General features: G+C 45.9%; 1 protein-coding gene across 5 annotated transcripts in view; it reads right to left on the bottom strand.

Moving 5' to 3' along the window:
- LOC127586357 (gremlin-1-like) overlaps positions 1-21,744 on the bottom strand; it is a 107,261-nt gene that overhangs the window by 19,707 nt on the left and 65,810 nt on the right. The window contains exon 1 of one of the 5 annotated variants that reach the window (XM_052044249.1): positions 8,219-8,333. The exons of the other annotated variants lie outside the window; for them this stretch is intronic. Coding sequence (XP_051900209.1) covers positions 8,219-8,238 — 20 coding nt within the window. The 5' untranslated portion in view covers positions 8,239-8,333. Of the gene's footprint in view, positions 1-8,218; positions 8,334-21,744 lie in introns of those variants that run through there. 5 annotated transcript variants of the gene reach the window in all.

The raw sequence follows: 21,744 nt of genomic DNA, 5'->3' as shown, positions 1-21,744 counted from the left end.
CTGCAGACGCTCAGACTGCCCGCTAACCTCCAGCAGCTGCGGTTTGTCTCCATCAGGTTCTCTTCTGACTCCCAGTAGAGGCAAATAATATTTGTAAAGGTTGACGGTCCATGATATAGAGTCAGTCAACAACAAAGCTACCTCGTTGATAACAATGTACAAGTATTTCTAAATACCTTATATCTATAGAAACTAAATGATCAATGATGCTTGAGGGTCAGCATGGACATGCTGGGCTGAATGGCCTGTTTTCTCACTGTATGAATCTATGACTTTGTGACTCAATGCCAGTGACAGACGAGTGCATTCCTTTCTCTCTGATCCTTTATTAATCATTCTGCAATGTGCTTTGACACATATAGTCGCCTCTCTCTCACAGCCCTGTGAGTAGAGATATTTCACCAGATGGAATCCAGTCATGGAAGGAACACATTCACCTGACTGAAAGTTTGAGCATCAAGCTGTTGAAGGATAGTTGGAGCAAAAAACTGCAGATGCTGGAAATCAAAAAACATGAACAGAGAATCGTCGGTGAGGCAGCATCTGTGGGGAAAGAAACAGAGTCAACGTTTCAGGTCATGGACCCTTCATCAGAACTGGAAACCTGAGAAGACAATTGTGTTTTAGGTTACAGAGAGGGGGCAGTGGGGAGAGCAGAGGTCTGAGATAGGATGCAGGACAAAGTTGTCAACTTAAAAGTTACTTTAAAAATTCAGAGTTGGAATAAAATGGTACCCAGACAAATTGAAACAGATTAAATAGAAGCAAAACACAGCCACATCTGTGGGAAAAAAGGGCTTACCTGAAATATTTAAACTTGGTATTAAACCCTGAGGGTTGTAACGTGTCCAGGTGGACGATGAGGTGCTGTTCCTGAAGCTGATGCTGGGCTCCGTTGGAGTGATGTGGGGGTCCAGAGAGTGGGAGTGGGGTGGAGCCTCCTACACTTCTCCAGTGATGCCTGTGTACACCACAACAGCAGCACCTCACCTGCTGATCATCTTCTCGGACTAAGTCTCAGGTCTCAGTGCTGAGTTTAACAATTTCAGGTAAACCCCGATTCTCACACATATGGCTGTTATGTTTCAATTTGTCTCTGTGTCATTTTATTCCAACTGCATCCTTTTAAAGTAACCATTATCTTGACAGCTTTGGCCTGCTCACTATCATGGACCTCCCCACTGTTGTCTCTGCCTTCCCTCTCTGCAACTTAAAACATCCTTCTCTTCCCACTTTTCCAGTTCTGACAATGTGTCCTTGTCTTGAAATGTCGACTCAAGTTTCTCGCACCACTGATGCTGCCTGGCTTGTGGTCCTCTTCCAGAATTCTTTGTCTTAGTTGAAGAGGTAACAATGAAAGCTATTGTGTTCCCTTGCCCTTACTTCAGCCCAGTTCCACATCTACACTCAGGAGGATAATGGAGAGGCAAGGGACTCCAGAAGCCGGAATCTGAAGCAAAAAGCAATCTGCTGGAGGAACTCAGTGGGTCAGGCAGCATCTGTGGGGGAAAGGAACTGTTGACATTTCAGGTTGGTCCTGATGCAGGGTCTTGAACTGAATCGTCGACAATTTCTTTCCCCTCCACAGATGCTGCCTGACCAGCTGAGTTTCTTCAGCAGTTTGTTTTTTGCCTCAGGAAGATAAGGCAGTTTGGTAAACTTGAACACACCAAACATCTTTGACCACTTGGAAGACTAATTGAGGCGTCCTGATCTCCTGGATGATAGTTATGTCTCAAGCGGCATTACTGGAAACAAAATAGGTGATCTGCTTATTGCCGTTAGGCTGCTGTATTATAGCCACCTCTAACTTCAAAAGTTTTGGGGCATCCCGAGGTTATGACAGGCACAGTTCAAATGCAAGTTCTTTCTTTAATTCACCTGTTGACTTTCACAGGCGAAAGATCCTTTGGAACTGTGGAAGCCGGAAGAGGCTAAGAAAATCACTTCACATTCAATACGTAGAAAAATAAAGCCAGTGAAGATTATTGGGATAATTAAGTTGTATAACATTATGGCAGGGAAGGTGGATCTTTTAAAATTCATCCCTGATTATCAACTTCATCCTTGCAATGTTTTCTCCTTTGAGTAAAAAGTTAATATCAAATTCCTATCGACCAAATTATCAGGCTGCATTACAAATTCTAACCACTCAATTACTTTTTGTGCTCGTCACCTGTTCCCTCCGGCTAATGACTCCTTAGCCATTGGAAACCACTTTTCTTTATTTACACCATCAAAACTGTGATTGTAAATTTCCTTGTCTAATCTTAACCTTCTCTGCTCCAAGGCAAACAACCTCGATGGTGCAGTGTCTGAACTGCTGTAATCTCTCATCCTTGGAACCATTCTGGTAAATTTCTTCTACATCCTGTCCAGGTCTCTCCTAACTGATGCCCAGAATTTGACACGACACTCCAGCTGGCCCTATAAAACCCAACGTTCCATATGCGCCTTTAATTGCTTTGTTAACTTGTCAAAAATCTGTGCATAAAACCCATGTACGTCTCTCTCTCTTTTCTTGCACTCCCATTAGCATTCATTTGGCATAAATGGTATTTTCTGCTTCCTTCTAAAATCTATCAACTCATGCTTTTCTTTGTTTATTCCCATCTGACCTCTGTGTGCCCATTCTACCGACCTGTCGATGCCTCCTCAAGTTACTTACATACTTCCTCAATATTTACACATTTCTAGATCTCATGTCAGCCTCGTTTCAAACCTGTGTCCCATGGCCCCTGAGAGGCAGACTGGATACTGCGTACCTCCCTCTCATCCACTGATGCCATTCACCACAATTCTCTGCTTTCTCTCCCTTAAACTATTTTGTCAGCATGCTCTGCAGCCCCCTTTTATATCATTTTATTAACAAGCAAAATATGTACAATTTTATCAAATATCTTGTGACTCTCTTTATAAACAACACCAAATTATAAAACAACATACATTCCTCTGCTGCCTCAACAAAAATTCCTATTGGGTTGGTCAAGTGTAATTCAGACTCTCCGTTATTAAACCATTCTTATCCATATGGCTTTTAACGTTTGTCGGAATTTTTGTTCCTTGAAGCTTCCTCGCCAGCTGTGTTAAGCAGACTAGCCTGTGCCTGCTCTCTTTACCCTTCTCCCCATTTTAAAAAAGGGTGTAACATTTGTGATCCTCAAGTTTTCCAACACCAGCTCTGTATCTGCGGAGGAATGGAAAACTGTGGCCAGTATTTCCAAATCTCCTACCCTCAAAAATCTAGACTGCATTCCGTTTGGTCTGGGCGACCTGTTCAGTTTAAGTACTGCCAGGCTTCTCTTTGTCTATTTTTATTATATCCAGTGCTCCATTAATGTCTTTGTTTACTGTAGCTGTTCACTTGCTAAAGACGCATGCGATGTCATGCTCCGTCAGGTATGTTGTTCCCTGAGCTATCCCACTTGCAATCGTTTCACAGTTAGTATACATATTGAAGACGTTTGGGTTCTGTTTAAGTTAGATGTCAGTCTATTCTTATTCTGTCTCTTTACCTCGCAGACTTGTTGTTCCCATCCTGATTCTGAAGGAGACGTTTATCATGCACTCAGTTTGTCAGTTTACACTGGAGGTCTGGCTCTGTGGCATCTCTTTCCCCTGTGTGGCAGGTACCCACCTCATGTCTAAAGGTTGCCTACTGACTCCAATTTACCCTCCTCAATTTGATGGCATTTAAACAAGTGAAAGGAGACTTCAGTTTGAACTGTGACCTATTCTAAAGCAGTTGAGCAGGTCATCCTTTGATTTCAAGATCTAACTGCATACTTGACACTCCCGCTTTGAAGGTACATTGATCAACCATTCCAGTTCAATCTGGACAGACCTAAATTTAAAGATTAATCCAGATCTCATCAGAATGTAAGTAGCAGAAGCAGGAGTAGGCAAATTGCCCCCTCAAGCTCCTTCCACATTCACTGAGATCAGGGATAATCATTTATCTCAGCACAAACCTCACATCCCCTGGTTCCCTGAATATCCAAAGCCCTATCGATCTCCGTGCTGAATGTGCGTCGTGACTGAGCCTCCAGAGCCCTCGGGTAGAGAATTCCAAAGGTTCGCCACCACCGTCCGGAACGGCTGACCCCTTATTTTAATCCCTGGTTCCAGTGAGGGAGAACATCCTCTCTGCATCTCCCCAGTAAATTCCCATCAGAAGGCTGTGTGCGGGTGGCCAATTTTCATGCTGGAATTTTTTTTAAAAAAATGAGAAATTGTCTGTACATTTAGGTCAATATTTCACATGTTAAGTTGTTTAACAGATGCTGTTTTATATTTTTCTCTGAAACCTATTAGGGACTGACTTGCTTCCAGGACTCCCAGACTTTTACCTATCCAAATTTATGATCAGCAAATGTTGGCAAGGTTGCATTTATTTTGCTCTTTGCTGCCAGATTCGGCAAGAGCCAGTCTGCACTCTGCACACATCAATGTCACAACAAGCCAGGCTCGGCAATAAACTCTAGCTGGAGGGCAGCCGTGCACAATCAAATAATGAACGCAGATCAAGACGTAACTAATCAATTTCTGTTTGAACTTAATGTTGTCTTGCAGTAACTTTTCTGTACTAATCAAGAATTAAGAAAAGTTGACACTGGAACTCTGCTGCAAGAAGCTGATGGAAGTTTATAAGATTATGAGAGGCATAGACAGAGTAGACAGCCAGTATCTTTTTCCCAAGGTCGAAATGTCTACTACTAGAGGGCATGCAATTAAGGTGAGGGGGAGAGTTCAAAGGAGGTGTTGGGGGCAAGTTTCTACACAGAGAGAGGTGGGTGCCTGGAATGTGCTGCTAGGGGTGGGGGGTGGAGGCAGATACGATAGAGGTGTTTAACAGGCTCTTAGAGAGGTACATGGATGGGCAGGGAATGGAGGGAGATGGGCATCATGTAGGTGAGATTAGTTTAATGAGGCATTTAATTACTAGTTTAATTAGATTGGCACAAAGGCATGTTCTGCCCTCGCTCAGAAGATTAATGTGTGATTTAATCAAATTACTTGGACATCTTTGAGTGCCAGATGCACAATGGGGAGCACTTTAGCCTCTACATCTTATTATTTGGGGGTTCAAATCCCAGCCGATGCTTCAGTGGAGTGCTGCAGTGTTGCAGGTGAAACCTTTTGGATTAAACCAAAGTCCTGTCTGCCATCTCAGGTGGACATGGCAACTGAAGGAGAGCCAATTTCATCGCCTTTACTGATTACTCAGGACTGGCCGCTATCACCTTGCTGTTTGTGGGAGCTTGCTGTGCACCTGTGGCTGTTGTCAATTCCCACATTACAAGTGACTACACTTCAAAAGGTATAAAGTGTTTGAGATGAGGTGAAAGATGCCACCTAAATGCAAGTCTTTCTTTTTGCTAATTAATTTAAAAAATTGACAAATTGCCACAACCCATTCAGTGGGATCTGATCAGCTTTCAACTGGTCACGCAAAGGCTGAACAGTGTTAGGATGGACGGGTCAGTCAACCAATGGGGCTGAAGTGATGACAGAAGAGGGAGAGTTCACATGATGACATGGCTCGGAGTCCATTCAACTGGACTTGGCAACCAGACCCCAACTGTAGTGTCCACCTCCGGGGCAAACCTAAATTGCTGAGAACATTCAGCAAATTCATTTGCCATTCTTTAAAAACAACAGTAAAAAGATCACATAGTGGAAGGAAATAGAGGTGTCACAGCAGGACGGTGGTTGGAGACAATCGGAAAAGGTGTGTGATGATGGAGGGTTTAGGATGTGCTTTGCCTGTTTGTTAATTGGATGGAGATCAGTGGTTTAAAATGTATTTATTCTAGTTCTTCGTGCTCTGTGCTTGCTTCAGTGATATTCATGGCATTGAATCTAACACACCAATGAGTGATGCGATATAGGTACATAGTATACTTATGCCTAACAGATATACTTCCTTACCCAATCTCACAATATAATGATTCTTCTGTCTTTAAAAATATTTGTACTTCTATTATCTACATTAAACGTCTTAAATTTTATTCCCAATATCGTAGGCAGGAAAGCCTCACACCCCCATTCTGTTGACTGTGCTGTCGACATTCCTCTTTGTGATGAGTGGGTGTGTGGTTTTGATGATGCGGGGAATTTCTCACATCCCAGACAGTTTGTAACAGCTCTCTTTCTACTTGGCACCCCTTGTTTCTGCCAATGTGCGTCCTTCAGATAGGAATACTGGTAGCTGTGTTGACGTAAACAGATAGAACATAGAACATAGAACAGCTACAGCACAATTCAGGCCCTTCAGCCCACAAAGCTGTGCCGAACATGTCCCTACCCTAGAAATTACTAGGCTTACCCATAGCCCTCTATTTTTCTCAGCTCCATGTACCTATCCAACAGTCTCTTAAAAGACCCGATCGTATCCGCCTCCACCACCGTTGCCGGCAGCCCATTCCACACACTCACCACTCCCTGAGTAAAAAACTTACCCCTGACTTCTCCTCTATATCTACTCCCCAGCACCTTAAACCTATGTCCTCTTGTGGCCACCATTTCAGCCCTGGGGAAAAGCCTCTGACTAATACCTCTCATCATCTTATATACCTCAATCAGGTCCCCCTTCCATCCTCCGTCTCTCTAAGGAGAAAAGGCCAAGTTCCCTCAACCTACTTTCATAAGGCATGCTCCGCATTCCAGGCAGCATCCTTGTAAATCTCCTCTGCACCCTCTCTATGGCTTCCACATCCTTCCTGTAGTGAGGTGACCAGAACTGAGCACAGTACTCCAAGTGGGGTCTGACCAGGGACCTATATAGCTGCAACAATACCTCTCTTCCTGTGTTTGGAGATCACGGTCCAGGTCATTGTCAACTTGTTCACCAAATCACACAAGAGGATGGGCCTTACACTTAACATTTACAAAACAAAGGTCTTCCACCAACCTTGTCTCATTGCACAACACCATGGAGGGTGCAGAGGAAATTCACCAGGGTGTGGCCTGGATTGGAAGACTTTAGTTATGGGGAAAGTTTGGACAGGCTGGGCTTATTTTCTGTAGTGAAGGGATATATAAAGTTATGAGAAGCGTAGATAGCAAAAATAGTCAGGGCATGGGTTTAAGGTGAGAGGACGGAGTTTTCAAGGGGATCTGAGGGGTAAGTTTTTTACACAGAGAGGGGTTGATTTCTGGATCGTGCTGCCAGAGGGGGTGGCAGAATCAGATACAGTCACTATGTTTAAGAGACATTTAGACAAGAAGTTGAATAGACAAGGCATAGAAGGAAACAGTCCTAATGTGGGCAGATGGGATTAGTGTAGTTGGGCAAAAAGGTCAGCATGGACGTGTTGGGCTGAAGGGCCTGTTTTTCTGAGTTGATGATCATACTCCGACAATAGAATCCCACGGGAAAACATGAACCCTTCCCACATCTCAGGAGCCACCTCTCAGCAAAGGCAAACAGTGGGATGAAGGATGAAGGTCACAGTCGCCTTCAGTACAGCAGTGCAGACTTTGGCTGTCTGAGGAAAACGTGAAAGTTATGACCTCAGGTCTGGCACCAAACCCAAAGTCTGCAGGGCAGCGGCCATTCCTGCCCTCCTACCTGCTGCTGAGACTTGGACTGCCCACAGCAGACACCTCAACTCACAGTGGCTCTGCAAAACCTTCCGAATCCACTTCAAAGTCCTCTCCAACATCCCTGTCCTCATTACACAAGGCAGGCCCTGTCGTTCACATGCCAAACACCAGACTCCCGAAGCAGAATAGTTTATACCAAGCTTTGTTACAGCAAGTGAGTGCCAGTAGGACAGAGGAATAGATTCAAGGATGTTTTCAAACCCTCTCAGGGAAAGTACAATACCCCCCACTTCCTGCTACATTACTGGTCAATGAAGGAGGGTTTGAAAAGACTGAGAACTTGAGTCTATGCACCAGGGGCACACAGGACCCTGGAGTAAACTCAGAGAGTCATAGAGCACTACAGCACAGAAACAGGCCCTTTGGCCCATCTAGTCCATGCCAGTCTGACCTTCCCATCTACCTGCAAAAGGAGTGCTTCCCACCACCAGACCCATCAAACACTTCCACCACACCAGTGGACTCCACGTCAGCTTCATCTGGCACCTTGGACCTGGAGTGGGAGGAGGTCACCCTCAATCCTGAGGGACTGTCCAAGGAAAAGTTAAGAATAGCTGTGCTGGAAATGTTCCCGCAGATGAAGTCACCATAAAGTAGCAGACTGATTTACCTGCTGTACAACAGGTCCATCTCTGTGCACACCGCATCCTGGGATTATGGACACTGGTATCCACACCTTCTTTCCAACTTGTAAGAAATGAAAGACTTCATGGATTGGATTTGCTGTCGAAAACTCTTTTGTTTTTTCCTGTGCTGCAGTCCCTCCATCTCAGCAACATTCCACCTATCTCAAAGAACTAGCATTCTTCCTCTTCTATGCTGCAATTGTCAGCACTCAGCTTGAGCTCAGCTTTACTGGTTTTAGCTGTGGCCTCAAGGAGATGACAGTGGTGTGCTTTGTCATTGATTCTGTGGGTCTGGGTGTCGACTGCTACGCCTGTGGTTCCTTTGCATCTCCAGAGATCTCAGTAGTTTTCTGTTGGAACATGTCCTTGCTTACTCAAAGGTAAAAGGTAGATGCTGCAAATTGGTTCACCGACATGGTAAGTTAAATGCTGTCATCATCAAGTTTCACATTCCTGAACCCATTTCTGGGATCGAACTTGCCAAAATCTCTGCCGATGTCAGTGTGATTTCTTCCAGTGTTGGCAGTGGGTTCCGATCCCTTTGGATTGTTCGATTCAGGTCTTTTAAGGTTGAGCTTTTCATTAGACTTCTCTCTCACCACAATGGAATTCACAGCGTCAGTCAGTCCAGTGACTTTATGCTCAATCTCCGGAGTTCCTTTTCAGGTGTTACTGTCAGTTCAGTTGGTGCGTTTCATGCCCAGTGACTGGGTTTCCTTGGGGATCAACTACAGAGTTATCTTCAGTTCTTCAGAGTATCCACCTGTCCCACCAACACACTCCGGTACATCTGAATTGGGTTTATTCTGCTCACTGAAGGGGACTTTTCAATCAACATGTTACTTTCAATTTTCTTTGTTGTCTTTTCATCTTGTGGGTAATTGAAATTATAGTTTGTGATTCTCAGATAAAGAGAAAGTTCTTCCATCTCTGAGACACAGAATGTGTATCTTCCCCTTTGTGCAATACTGAGTTGGGACATTTCACGTTGTAGAACTTTACCTCCGCTGTATGCCTTTGTTTTGTTTCAAGACATTTTCTTTTGGATATCCATCTTATTTTGGACTTTCAGGGAAATTCTTTTGGTATAACTGGAGTGGTGTGACGTTAATTTGTCTCCCTAGATCGAGTTTTAGCTTTAGATTTATGGCTGTGGATTTTCTTCATATCCTTTCTCTCATCTGGATGTCAGTGTGCATTTCATTTCCCTGGTAACTGTCACACCTAGTTACTCAGTCCAGATGTATGGTTGCAATATCTACATGTCATGTGCTTGGCTGACTGATACAATTTATATTCATGCTACAGAATATAGAGCACCAGTGAGTGACACAGCATGCTCATACGTAACAATTGGTCAATCTTACATAGAAACAGGAAAATGCTGGCGACAGATGCAGCACGTCAGGCCACATCTGTGGGAAGAGAAACAGAGTCAACGTTTCAGGTTGAAAATCCTTCATCAGAACTGGGAAGGAGACAAAAGAAACCTGTAGAGCTACAGGGAGGGTTGGGAGAGAAGAGGAAAACCAGGCCAGCCTTGGGGATAAGGTTATCTGGTCAATGAGTGAACGGGAGCAGCTAGAATGTATGAGAGTGAGAATGAGAGCAGCCATGAGAGTGAGAATGAGAGCAGCCATGAGAGTGAGAATGAGAGCAGCCATGAGAGTGAGAATGAGAGCAGCCATGAGAGTGAGAATGAGAGCAGCCATGAGAGTGAGAATGAGAGCAGCCATGAGAGTGAGAATGAGAGCAGCCATGAGAGTGAGAATGTAGACAGAAGAACATATTTCAAAGAATGCAAGGCTTGTGAAATGCAGAGCAGGAGGATGTACCCGGAGGTCAGGCTGGGCATGTCTTCCACTTCCAGAGGGGGAGAAATGAACGCACTGAGCCAATGTCACAGAAGGACGACTGATACAGACAGAGGCCGGGTTACCTGAGGTTGTTGAATTCAGTGTGGCGTACAGAACGTGCCCAGACAGAAGGTGCCCAGGTTACCTGAGGTTGTTGGATTCAGTGCGGTGTACAGAACGTGCCCAGACAGAAGGTGCCCAGGTTACCTGAGGTTATTGGATTCAGTGCGGTGTACAGAACGTGCCCAGACAGAAGGTGCCCAGGTTACCTGAGGTTATTGGATTCAGTGTGGTGTACAGAACGTGCCCAGACAGAAGGTGCAGATTCCTGGCACGCCGTGGCTGTTGGTATCACATCTCTCTATGTATAATGCCTTAATAACCCCTTTAGCACTGATTTCATTCACACTTCCATTCCTGGGAAATACTCCTGTGCACAACGTGAAATACCCCGTGACGGACATTTTCCTTCCTTAAAAAACTAATTTTACTTGGATGGACTACTCTAATTGTATCTTAAATCATTTTCTCAATATTGTTTTAGCAGGAAGGTGCTACCTCTCCATTCTGTTGCTCTGTGATGAGGTGGTGCAGCTGTTTTGATGCTGTGTGGAATTTCTCACATCCACATACAATTCCTCATAGTTCTCTCTCCATACAGGCAGACAATGTACTGCCGAGTACTCAATGCACGAGAGGGAGGAAGGAGCATTAAACAATCTCTATCACTACAATTAACGTGCTAGGCAAACCTAAAGGTCAACGAATCCCTTGGCTCTGATAGTCTGCATCCTAGGGTTTACAGGAATTGGCTGCAGGGGTGCTGAATGCATTCTACCGCGATTTTGTGGATTCTGGAGGGGGTTCGTGAACCACTAATGTGATGTTGCTATTCAAGAAAGAAGAGGGGTGGAGTGTAGGACACTACAGGTCAGTTAGCCTCGTATCTGTCACGGGGAAAGTACTGAGATCTATTATTGAGGAGGCAATGGTATGGTATTCAGAAAACCATAATACAATCAAGCAAAGTCCACGTGGCTTTATGAAAGGGAAGTCGTGTTTGACAAATATGCCGGAGTTCTTTGTGGACGTAACACACAGGATGAATAAAGGGGATCCAGCCGATATACTGTGCTTGAATTTCCAGAAGGCATTCGGTAAGGTTTCTGCACAAGACGTTGCCACAGAGAGCGGAGTGGCTAACAGAAAACAGAGTCATTTTCGGACTGGCACTCAATAACAAGAGGGATCGGTTCTGGGATCTCAGAGAGCTCTCATCAATGTTGATGTTTGGAAGAAAGGATTGAATGTTCTGTGGGCAAATCTGCTGCTGATGCAAAGGTAGGTGGGTTAGCAAGCTGTGTGGAGACTATCGAGAGGATATGGAGAGGACGAGTGGGCAGGCAAGAAGTTGTCAGGAGTACAATGTGGGGAAGTGTGAGGTTCTCCACTTTGGGGGGAAGAATGAAAACACAAATTATTTTCTAAATGGAGGTAGAATACAAAATGTTGCAGTATAAAGGAATTGGGGAATCCTCGTACACAAAACACAAAAAATAAGCCTGCAAGTATGGCAAGTAATCAGGAAGGTTCATGGAATGTTGCCCTTGATTGGAAAGAGAATGGAGTATTAAAGTAGGGACATTTTGATGCAACTTTACAAGCCCCTGGTGACACTGCCCCTGGAGTTCTACCCACAGTTTTGGTCTCAGTAAGAAACACATTCATTGGAGGCAGCACGGAGAAGGTTCACTCAGTTGATTCCTTGGATGAAGGGGTTGACATATTAAAAGAAGTTGGGCCTGTACTCATTGGAGTCAGGAAGAGCACAGGGCAGATGAACTTACTGAAATATGTCAGATTCTGCCAGTGATTGACAAAATGCTGGAGAGAATGTTTGCCCTAGTGAGGTATCTAAAACTCTGAGCATTGTCCCAGAATAAAGTGTTGTCCAGTTAAAAATGAGGAGGAATTTCTTCTCTCAGAGGGCTGTGTGCATTTGGAGTTCTCCATCCCAGAGAGCTGTGGAAGTGAAGTCTTTGAGTATATTCAAGCAGACATTTAAAGGGAGTGAGAGGTCTGGGGAGACTGGGAAGGTGGTGTTGAGGCCGAGACTGGATCACCATGATCCTACTGAATGGCAATGCCAAGCCACCTGTTTCTGCTTCAGTTTTATGTTGTTATGTGACCTCTTTCTGTCATCTTCCATGACAGGGATATTCTGGTTTTGACTCCTTTGTGTTGGTCTTCATTTCTGCTCTTCCATTTTCTTGGTACATTCTCACTTTTGATTTGCACATCCTCTTCCAACAGTTGTGCCTACACTTAACCTGCGGTTTCATCCATTTGCAGGGCATCGTATTCGCTCCGTGGCCGTCTACATCTGTCACACAACCTCTGTTACTTTGGTTTTGTTCTTTTGTTCTGCTCTCCAGCTGCAGCAACACCGTTCTCTTCCCACAGCTGATCTGAAGATAAGCTGTTTGAGTATCCAGAGTCTTTGTGTCTGTTTATAACCTCCTGTATGCTGTGTTGATAGCTCGTGCTCCGGTGAGCTCTGCATTCCCAGTCAGACCTTTCTGCCCGTCTTGTGTACTGAGCCCCAAGTGTTGGTCCATTGACCTTGCTCCAACAGGTAAAGGGATCATCGCCAGCCTCACCTGCCGCTCACCTCAGACTTTGGAACTGTGACCCAGTGACCCGATCTCCCCACACATTTACTTTCACCCTCACACTTCCCAGCTGCTGAAGAGATTTATTCCCTCCACTGCTCACTGCTGTCCACAGAAGGACTTCACTTCGCTACTGGTACCCATCAGAAAACTATTGAATGCCAGTTTATATTTATGTTTAGATTCTGACAGGGTCTACGTCACTGTCGATTTTCCAGTCTGCGGTGTGTTGGAAATGGGCAGAGACCATGACCATGGCTTGCACGCGTGTGTGTGCATGCACACACACACACACACACACACACACACACATGCGTGCGCGCACACATGTGCACACTCATGCACACACACATACACACATGCACACACATGTGCACGCAAACACGCACAAACGTACATACACACATACGCACATGCGCATGCACACACACACACACTCACACACACACACTCACACACACACTCACACACACACACTCACACTCACACACTCACACACACACTCACACACACACACACTCACACACTCACACACACACACTCACACACACACACACTCACACTCACACACTCACACACACACTCACACACACTCACACACACACACTCACACACACACTCACACACACACACACTCACATACACTCACACACACACACTCACACTCACACACACACACTCACACACACTCACACACACACACACACTCACACACACTCACACACACACTCACACACACACACACACACACACACACACACACACACACTCAGACTACAAACTGTTGTCTGGCTTTTTTCTTGCATTCAGCACTTGACTTTGATAAAATGAAGATGTTTTTCTTTTCCTTATTCAACTGTTGGAACCTTGTTATTGTCTGTCCTTCACAGCACTGTTCGGTAAATAGACCTACAGACTGTGATCTGTGGCCCAACAACATATTTCATGGCACCAGGTCCATGCCAACAATCAAGTACCCACCTACACCAATCCCATCTACCAGCACTTGTCCATAACCTTCTATGGAACCTCTCCATAACCCAGGGTCGGGGAGTCCAAAACATGAGGGCACAAGTTTAGAGTGAAAGGTGAAAGACTGAATGGGGATCTGAGAGGGAACTTTTCACACAGAGGGTGGTGGGTAAATGGAACGAGCTGCCAGAGCAAGTGGTAGGGGCGGGTACAATTATGACATTTAAAAGACACTTAGGACAGGAAAGGCTTAGAGGGATACAGGCCAAATTCAGGCAAATGAGACTAGCTGAGACAGGCAACTTGGTCGGCATGGACCTGTTGGGCCAGAGGGCCTGATTCAGTGCTGTTTGACTCTATGACTCCCTGCCTTGGTGATTCAACTGCTCATCCAGATATTTGTTAAGTGTTGTGAGAGCGACCTCCACCACCTTCTCAGACAATCTGTCACAGATTGCAACCACCCTCTGGGTGAAAACGATCCTCAGATCCCCTCGGGCCCACTTACTCCTCACCTTAAACCCATGCCCTCTGCTTTTATGGGGAAAAGTTTCTCAGATGGACCCAGTCTGCAATGCCTGTGGTGACCATGATGCCAATTTAAACTAATCCTATCTGCCTGCACATGGTCTGTGTCCCTCTATTTCATGGCTCTTCAGCTACCTGTTTAATGTTGATATTGTATCTGCTTCCACTGTCTCCCCCGGCAGCCCATTCCAGGCACCCACCACTCTCTGTGTAACAAAAACTTGCCTCGTAATTCTCCGTTAAACTTCCCCCCTCTCACCTTAAAGCTATGCCCTCTAATATTTGACATTTCCACCCTGGGAAAAAGACTGTCTACCCTACCTGTGCCTCTCATAATTTTATAAACTTCTATCAGGTCTCCCCTCAGCCTCTGACACTCCAGAGAAAACAATCCAAGTTTGTCCAACCTCTCCCCTTATAGCTGCTACTCTCTAATCCAAGCAATATCCTGGTGAACCTCTTCTGCGCCCTCTCCAAAGCCTCCACATCCTTCCTGTAAAGCAGTGACCAGAACTGCACGCAATACTCCAAATGCAGCCTAATCAAAATTTTATGCAGCTACATCTTACAGTATAGTGCATACATGATCAATGACTCGATGTACAGGGATACATTACCAGAAAAATGTCATTTAGTCCTTTGTACTTACATTGCAAGATTTTGAGAATGGGGGGTAACGTTGACCAAAAATAGAACTGATGACCAAAGTCAAAAAATTTTGGGGGGCTTGAATTTAATTCCAAGAAATTAATTCTAAATGTTCAAAATAGTAACTTGAGCAAGTTGACGTCACGTCTGAAATTCACTTCCATTGACTTCAATTTCATCCCTGCATCTTGCATTTAGCACAAACAGAGGCTGATTTTCTACCAAAGCAGTGAAATTTCAGATGTCTGTAAATTGGAAAAGAGTGAAGGGGGTGAGAAATTCCACGGCTTTAGAATGAATTCTTTCAAGAGGAATGCGATTATAAATATTGATCCCCTACCCCCCAATCGACTGGTCTGTCTGTGGGAGCTTCCTGTGAGCCAGACAATTACAACAGTGATTCCATTGCAAAAACACTTTTGGATGTTTTGAGTTTGGGAAAGCACTATACATGCAAACTTTGGTTACTTTTATTAGTCTTGCATTATTTTGAAATAAAGAATAATTACTTTGCAATTAACATAATATCCAATGGGTGCAATAGGTCAATGAGTAATTAAACAGATGTATGAATGAATGGTAGCAATATACCAATTGTCAATCAAATCTATCCCACATTTAGAAATGTCCTACAGCACTACAGCACCACCACACACCTTTTCCCACTCTGTTGCTGCACATATATTTCTCAAAGATACTCCCGATAATTCCTCCCAGATCTCCTCGGCTAATCAAATCCAGTCCTGAACTGAATATATGAAATTCTTCATTACATATCAGCCCAATCTTGCATGCCAGAATACGCTGGGTTTTAGGAATCATGTCAGCTTGGCTTTTGGATTAGTTGATACGATATTGAACCTGGATGATCTAGTTTGATTCACTACAGCTAGTAAATTATTGACAATTTTTATTTTAATGAGATAAACCTTCCTGCATAAATCATGAAGCATTCTCCAGGATGCCCAGCAACGTGTTATTTTTAGAAGGGCCATTAGATCCAAAATACCTCATATTTTTGTATAAATGGGATCAGCTCTGATCAGAGGGAAGGATGCCCATTCCTGGGAATGGATTCTGGGATGTGAACACAAAGAGTTCCAGATAATATTCCAGTGCAGTGCTGAAGGAGTGCTGCAGAGTTGGTCTTTTAGATGAGACATCAAGTAAAGTCCCTGTCCCTTCCCTTCAATTCATGTGAAAAGTCCGATCTCACATTTTCAGAGAACATGGTGCTAATCCAATATATATTCTCCAATTAACGACTAGAACTAGTTTATCTGCCCATTATTTCATTGTTGTTTGAGAGTCCTGCCTTGAGCAACTTTCCTGCTGTGTATCCTACATTACAACAGTCCTTCAATGGTTATAAATAACTTCAGTGTATCCTGAACTTCAGAAAGGCTTTCCTTACCAATCTGTCTTCCCCCAGCCACTACACTAGAAATGCATCCAAATCTGTCCTGAACCCATTGTTCAAGTTTATTGTTGTCAACCTTGGCTGTTATCTTGGAGACACAAGAGTCTGCAGATGCTGCAACCTGGAGCTACAAACAATCTGCTGGAGGAACTCAGCGGGTCGAGCAGCATCTGTGAGGGGAGATGAAATGTCGACATAAACTGTTCATCTCTCCTGGAAAGTTAATCCATTATCTTAGTGACCTGCTCACAACAGATTGATCTGGGTTGGTCAATTCCAAGAGAGAATGATTTCAGAAAAGAGAAAACTACTGCACTTTCCCTTCTTGAAGCACAATCCCGTGTGATCGTTCTCCGTGCACGAATCATCGCACAAACCGAACTTCACTTTGCTGAGTCTGGTAGGAGTAGGTAATTGTCTGCATTTCAGAACTAGTTAATGACTGTGGCTGAAACAGAAAACTTTTGTGATTCATGGGAAATTATTGAGAGCTGAAGACAATATGTGCTTTATTGTATTTGTGTAATGTGTGTGCTTTATTGTCTGTTCTATAAGGCAATGAATACTGGAATAAATGGTACAGAACAACCACAATTAGAATTGAAGATTCTAATTATTCACCTCCCTTGGCAAAAAATCTTCTGTTCTGTTGATACCTTTATAGTATGCTTTTGTGCAAAACTTTCATAAATTATATATTGGTCTATTCACAGGATGTAAATAAAGCTACTCAACGTCGATCCCTGTAATTGCACCATGTAGCCACTGAGTGGTGCTGTATTACCATTTCCCCAAACATCAACTTCTGAGTGATTTTCACCGGTTCTCCGAGCCGCCTTTTTTCTGAGTAACTGAAATTTCTAATGTCCAAAATAAGCTAACGACAAATTGAAAAATACAAGGAATTCCTCACTTCACAATAACTATTGTTACAATTACAGATTAAACTGTCCCTTGATGTCTCCCGCCTGCCATTGGATGACAAATTGCTTGTATTATCTCTTCCCCCATCCCCCTCCCTCTGTGTTGCTCAACATTTGTTACGTCTCTATTTTTTTCCACTTCTGGTGAATTCTGGTAGTATCCTTAAACCTGATTCATTCTGCAGATGTTTGTTTTTTGATCAAAAATATTAAGCCTCCCTGAGTTTTGAAAGCTGGGCTACTACAACATGTGCCAGTCAAAAGCTCCTGTTGCAGAACTTTGATGAAGTGCAAGCAAGAAACTTAGGCCTAGATGTTGCATTTGGCAAGACATCACTTGAGCCTCTTCTCACACATGAAACACATTCAAAGAAACACGTTTTGTGTTTCAGTGGCTAAATTACTGGAGCAATAATTTCCCCTCCCCGATTTCACACCTCCCCCTTCCCCTCACTGATGCCCTCAGGTTGCCAAGAGGTTAAGGCTTTAACAACACTGCCTGGCTGCTATGGTTGGGTCTGCCTGCTGCCTCTCTCCCTCACCCTGGTCAAGGTTTAACGCTGTTTAAGGGAATCAATCCACAAGAACAGTTTCTTAAAGCAATGACACCTCTATGTTATGGTTCATTTGGCATCTCCCTATTCAGTACCAGGGCAAAACGCACTAACCCATTGATGGACCAAAAATGACTATTCCAATTTCTAGGCATTATTTCCCATTTCTTATCCAAACCGACATAGGATGAGCACCTTTGGTTTGAGTGAGCTGCAGTTCCTTTTCTATTTCCCTGCTCCAACATATGTGACAAACACCAACTTATCTCTTTTGTGTGTGAAAGGATTTCCTTCTTTCTGGCATTTATCAAACACACCAGAAGATGCCAAATGAAAGAAGTGTCAAAGAATGCTTCAGAGGAAGGCAGCTTTCAATGTCTGACTCACCCATCCTTTCTCAGAAGATGTTGGCTCCATAACATCTCGACTGAGCGAGGACTTAGGAAACTGAAGCTTGCACAGAGACGCAGCAAAACAGATTGAGCCTGAGTTCACTGCAGGCAAACATTTGGTTGGACACAGGCCCTGCCGACAACTGAGACCTCAGAGACAATCAGGCAACATCTTCTCGGATCCCACTCCTTCCCTCCCCCATCCCCATCAACGGCACCCTCTCCCCACCGTCTCTCCCACACTTCACCGACACCTGAAGGAATTCACAGCAGCCAATTCACCTACCAACCAGCAAACCTGTGGGCTCCAGGAGGAGACCAGAACACCCAGGACAGATGTGCAGGCAGTCACAGGGAGAACATGCATATCCTGCACCCGAGGTCAGTATCAAACACCGCCTCAACCACTGCAAGGCAGCAGCACTACCTGACACACCACTGGGCTCCCCACATGGGCAAAAGGGAGATGCCCCATGAAAGGCAAAAGACCAGACGTTGCTCCGTGAAGACAGCTGTTACCTGCGGCCTCCCCGTGAGCTCCACCGAGTTGTTGTATTAATTGTCCATAACGTAGAGCTGAAAGTTTAGCCACACATCATAGAAAGAGCCATCCTGCGCACCGACCCTACGCACCGGCCCTGTGCACTGACCCTGCGCACCGACCCTACGCACCGACTTTACTCACCGACCCTGCACAATGACCCTGCACACCAACCCTGCGCACCGACCCTGGTACTGACCCTGTGCATTGACCCCTCACACCGACCCTGCACACCGACCCTGCGTACTGACCTTGCGCACTGACCCTGTGTACTGACCCTGCGCACTGACGCTGAGCACCAACCCTGTGCACCGACCCTGTGTACTGACCTTGCAGACTGACCCTGCACACTGACCCTGCGCACTGATCCTGTGCACTGACCCTGCACATCAACCTTGTGCACCGACCCTGCGTACTGACCCTGCGCACTGACGCTACGCACCGACCCTGCATACTGACCCTGCACACAGACCCTGCGTACTGACCCTGCGCACTGACACTGCGCACCGACCCTGTGCACTGACGCTGCGCACCGACCCTGAGTACTGACCCTGCGCACTGACCCTGCGCACTGACCCTGCGCATCGACCTTGTGCACCGACCCTGCGCACCGATCCTGTGTACTGACCCTGCACACTGACCCTGCGCACTGACCCTGCGCACTGACCCTGCGCATCGACATTGTGCACCAACCTTGCGCACCGGCCCTGCGCACCGATCCTGCATACTGACCCTGCGTACTGACACTGCGCACTGACGCTGCGCACTGACGCTGTGCACCAACCCTGAGTACCGACCCTGCGCATTGACCCTGCGCACCGACCATGCGCACTGACGCTACGCACTGACCCTGCGCACCGATCCTGTGTACTGACCCTGCACACTGACCCTGCGCACTGACCATGCGCACTGACCCTGCGCACTGACCCCGCTCACCAACCCTGCATACTGACCATGCGCACTGACCCTGTGTACTGACCTTTCAGACTGACCCTGCACACTGACCTGCACACTAACGCTGCGCACCGACCCTGTGCACCGACCCTGCACACTGACCCTGTGCACCGACCCTGCTCACTGACCCTGCACACCGACCCTGTACACTGATCCTGCACACTGACCCTGCGCATCGACCTTGTGCACCAACCCTGCGCACCAACCTTGTGCACTGACCCTGCACACTGATCCTGCGCACCAACCCTGCGTACTGACCTTGCGTACTGACCCTGAGCACTGACGCTGCGCACCAACCCTGTGCACCGACACTGTGTACTGACCCTGCACACTGACCCTGCACGCCAATCCTGCACACTGATCCTGTGCACTGACCTGCACACTGTCTCTGCGCACCGACCCTGCGCATCGACCCTGTGCACTGACCCTGCACACTGACCCTTCGCTCTGATCCTGCGCACCGACCTTGCTCACTGACCCTGCGCACTGACCCTGCGCTAACTCCTGAACGAGGATCCATTCAGACCCAATCACCTGCTTTTTCCCACTGGCCTACAAGTTAGTTTTGCCCTGAATGGTCCATCCCGTCTGCTTTGGAAGGTCCTGGTAACTCTGTTTACAGCACCTCTGCAGACCTTAGACTCTATTATGACAACGAAGGAGGCCATTTGATCCATCGAGTTGATGCCAGCTCTCAGAGCAACCCCAGTTCCCCAATTATTCCCCGGTAACCTATTCTTTCACACATGCCCTTTAACACCTCCTCCCCGCCACTGATTCTCCCAGCTACCTACATGGGGGGCAATTTACAGCGGCCAGTTAACCTACCAACCTGCACGCCTTTGGGATGTGGGAGGAAACCGGAGCACCTGGGGAAACCCACTGGGTCACAGGGAGAACGTGCAAACTCCACACTGACAGTGCCAGAGCTCAGGATCGAACCTGGGTCACTAAGACAGTGAGACCCAGATCGTCACCAGACTACAAAATAAAAAGGATTTCCTCGTCTCCCCCTTCTATTTTTCACCCAAAATATTCAACGTGCGTCCCCAGTATTTGAGCCACCCATTAATGGCAAAACCCTCCCTCTGCTTTCCAAATGTCATCTCTTGGTCGGTAGTCCCAAGTTCTCCAGCCTTACCTCCAAGAAGTGAGGTCTCAACAAGGTTAGACCAGAGAAGTTGAGGTAGTTCACTCTGGAGTAAAGAAGGTTGAGGGAAGATTTGACAGAGGTGGACAGTCACAACAGTTTTTTGGGGTTTGGGCTGTGCTGGTAACAGGAGCATTGTTGACCATTGCTAACGGCCCTTGCGAAGATGGGTCTGTTACTGGGGTGAAGGTGCTCCCACGGTGTTGGGGAGGGAGTTCCAGGATTTACACCCAGTGACCATGAAGAACCAGCCATATATTTCCGAGTCAGAACGGTGTGCGACTCGAAGGGCAACCTGAAGGTTTGACCTAATGTACGAGGGGGATATGAGGCAAAACGCAATGCTGAGGGTCTGGGAATCCCTGCAGAGGAGTGGAAACAGAATCAGTCAAGTTCAAGAGGGAGTAATGTTGGGGGTTATGGAGAAAATGCAGGTACATTGACATGGGTTTGCTTCGGGATAGGATTTACTCACATCTGGAAAAGCATGGACTTATTCGGGATAGTCAGCATGGCTTTGTGAGGGGGAGGTCACGTCTTAGAAACTTGATTGAGTTTTTTGAGGAGTTGATAAAGATGATTGATGACGGCAGGGCAGTAGATGTCATCTACATGGACTTCAGTAATGCATCTGGCAAGGTCCCCCACGGTAGGCTGATCCAGAATTCCTGATGAAGGAAACGTCGACTGTCCATTTCTCTCCATTGATGCTGCCTGACCCGTTGAGTTCCTCCAGCTTTTTGTGTGTTGCTCCAGATTTCCAGCACCTGCAGTCTCTTGTGTCTCCATTGTGGCAGGGGGTGTTATTCTGACTGGAGGTCTGTGACCGGTGGTATTCCACAAGGGACTTCTGTTATTTGTGTCACATATGAATGATTCGGACAAAAACGTAGGTGGACT

Source organism: Pristis pectinata, chromosome 35 (genome assembly GCF_009764475.1).
Source record: "Pristis pectinata isolate sPriPec2 chromosome 35, sPriPec2.1.pri, whole genome shotgun sequence".
NCBI lineage: Eukaryota > Metazoa > Chordata > Chondrichthyes > Rhinopristiformes > Pristidae > Pristis > Pristis pectinata.
The sequence above is the reverse complement of the archived record's forward strand: the minus strand, read 5'-3'. Positions and strand labels throughout refer to the sequence as shown.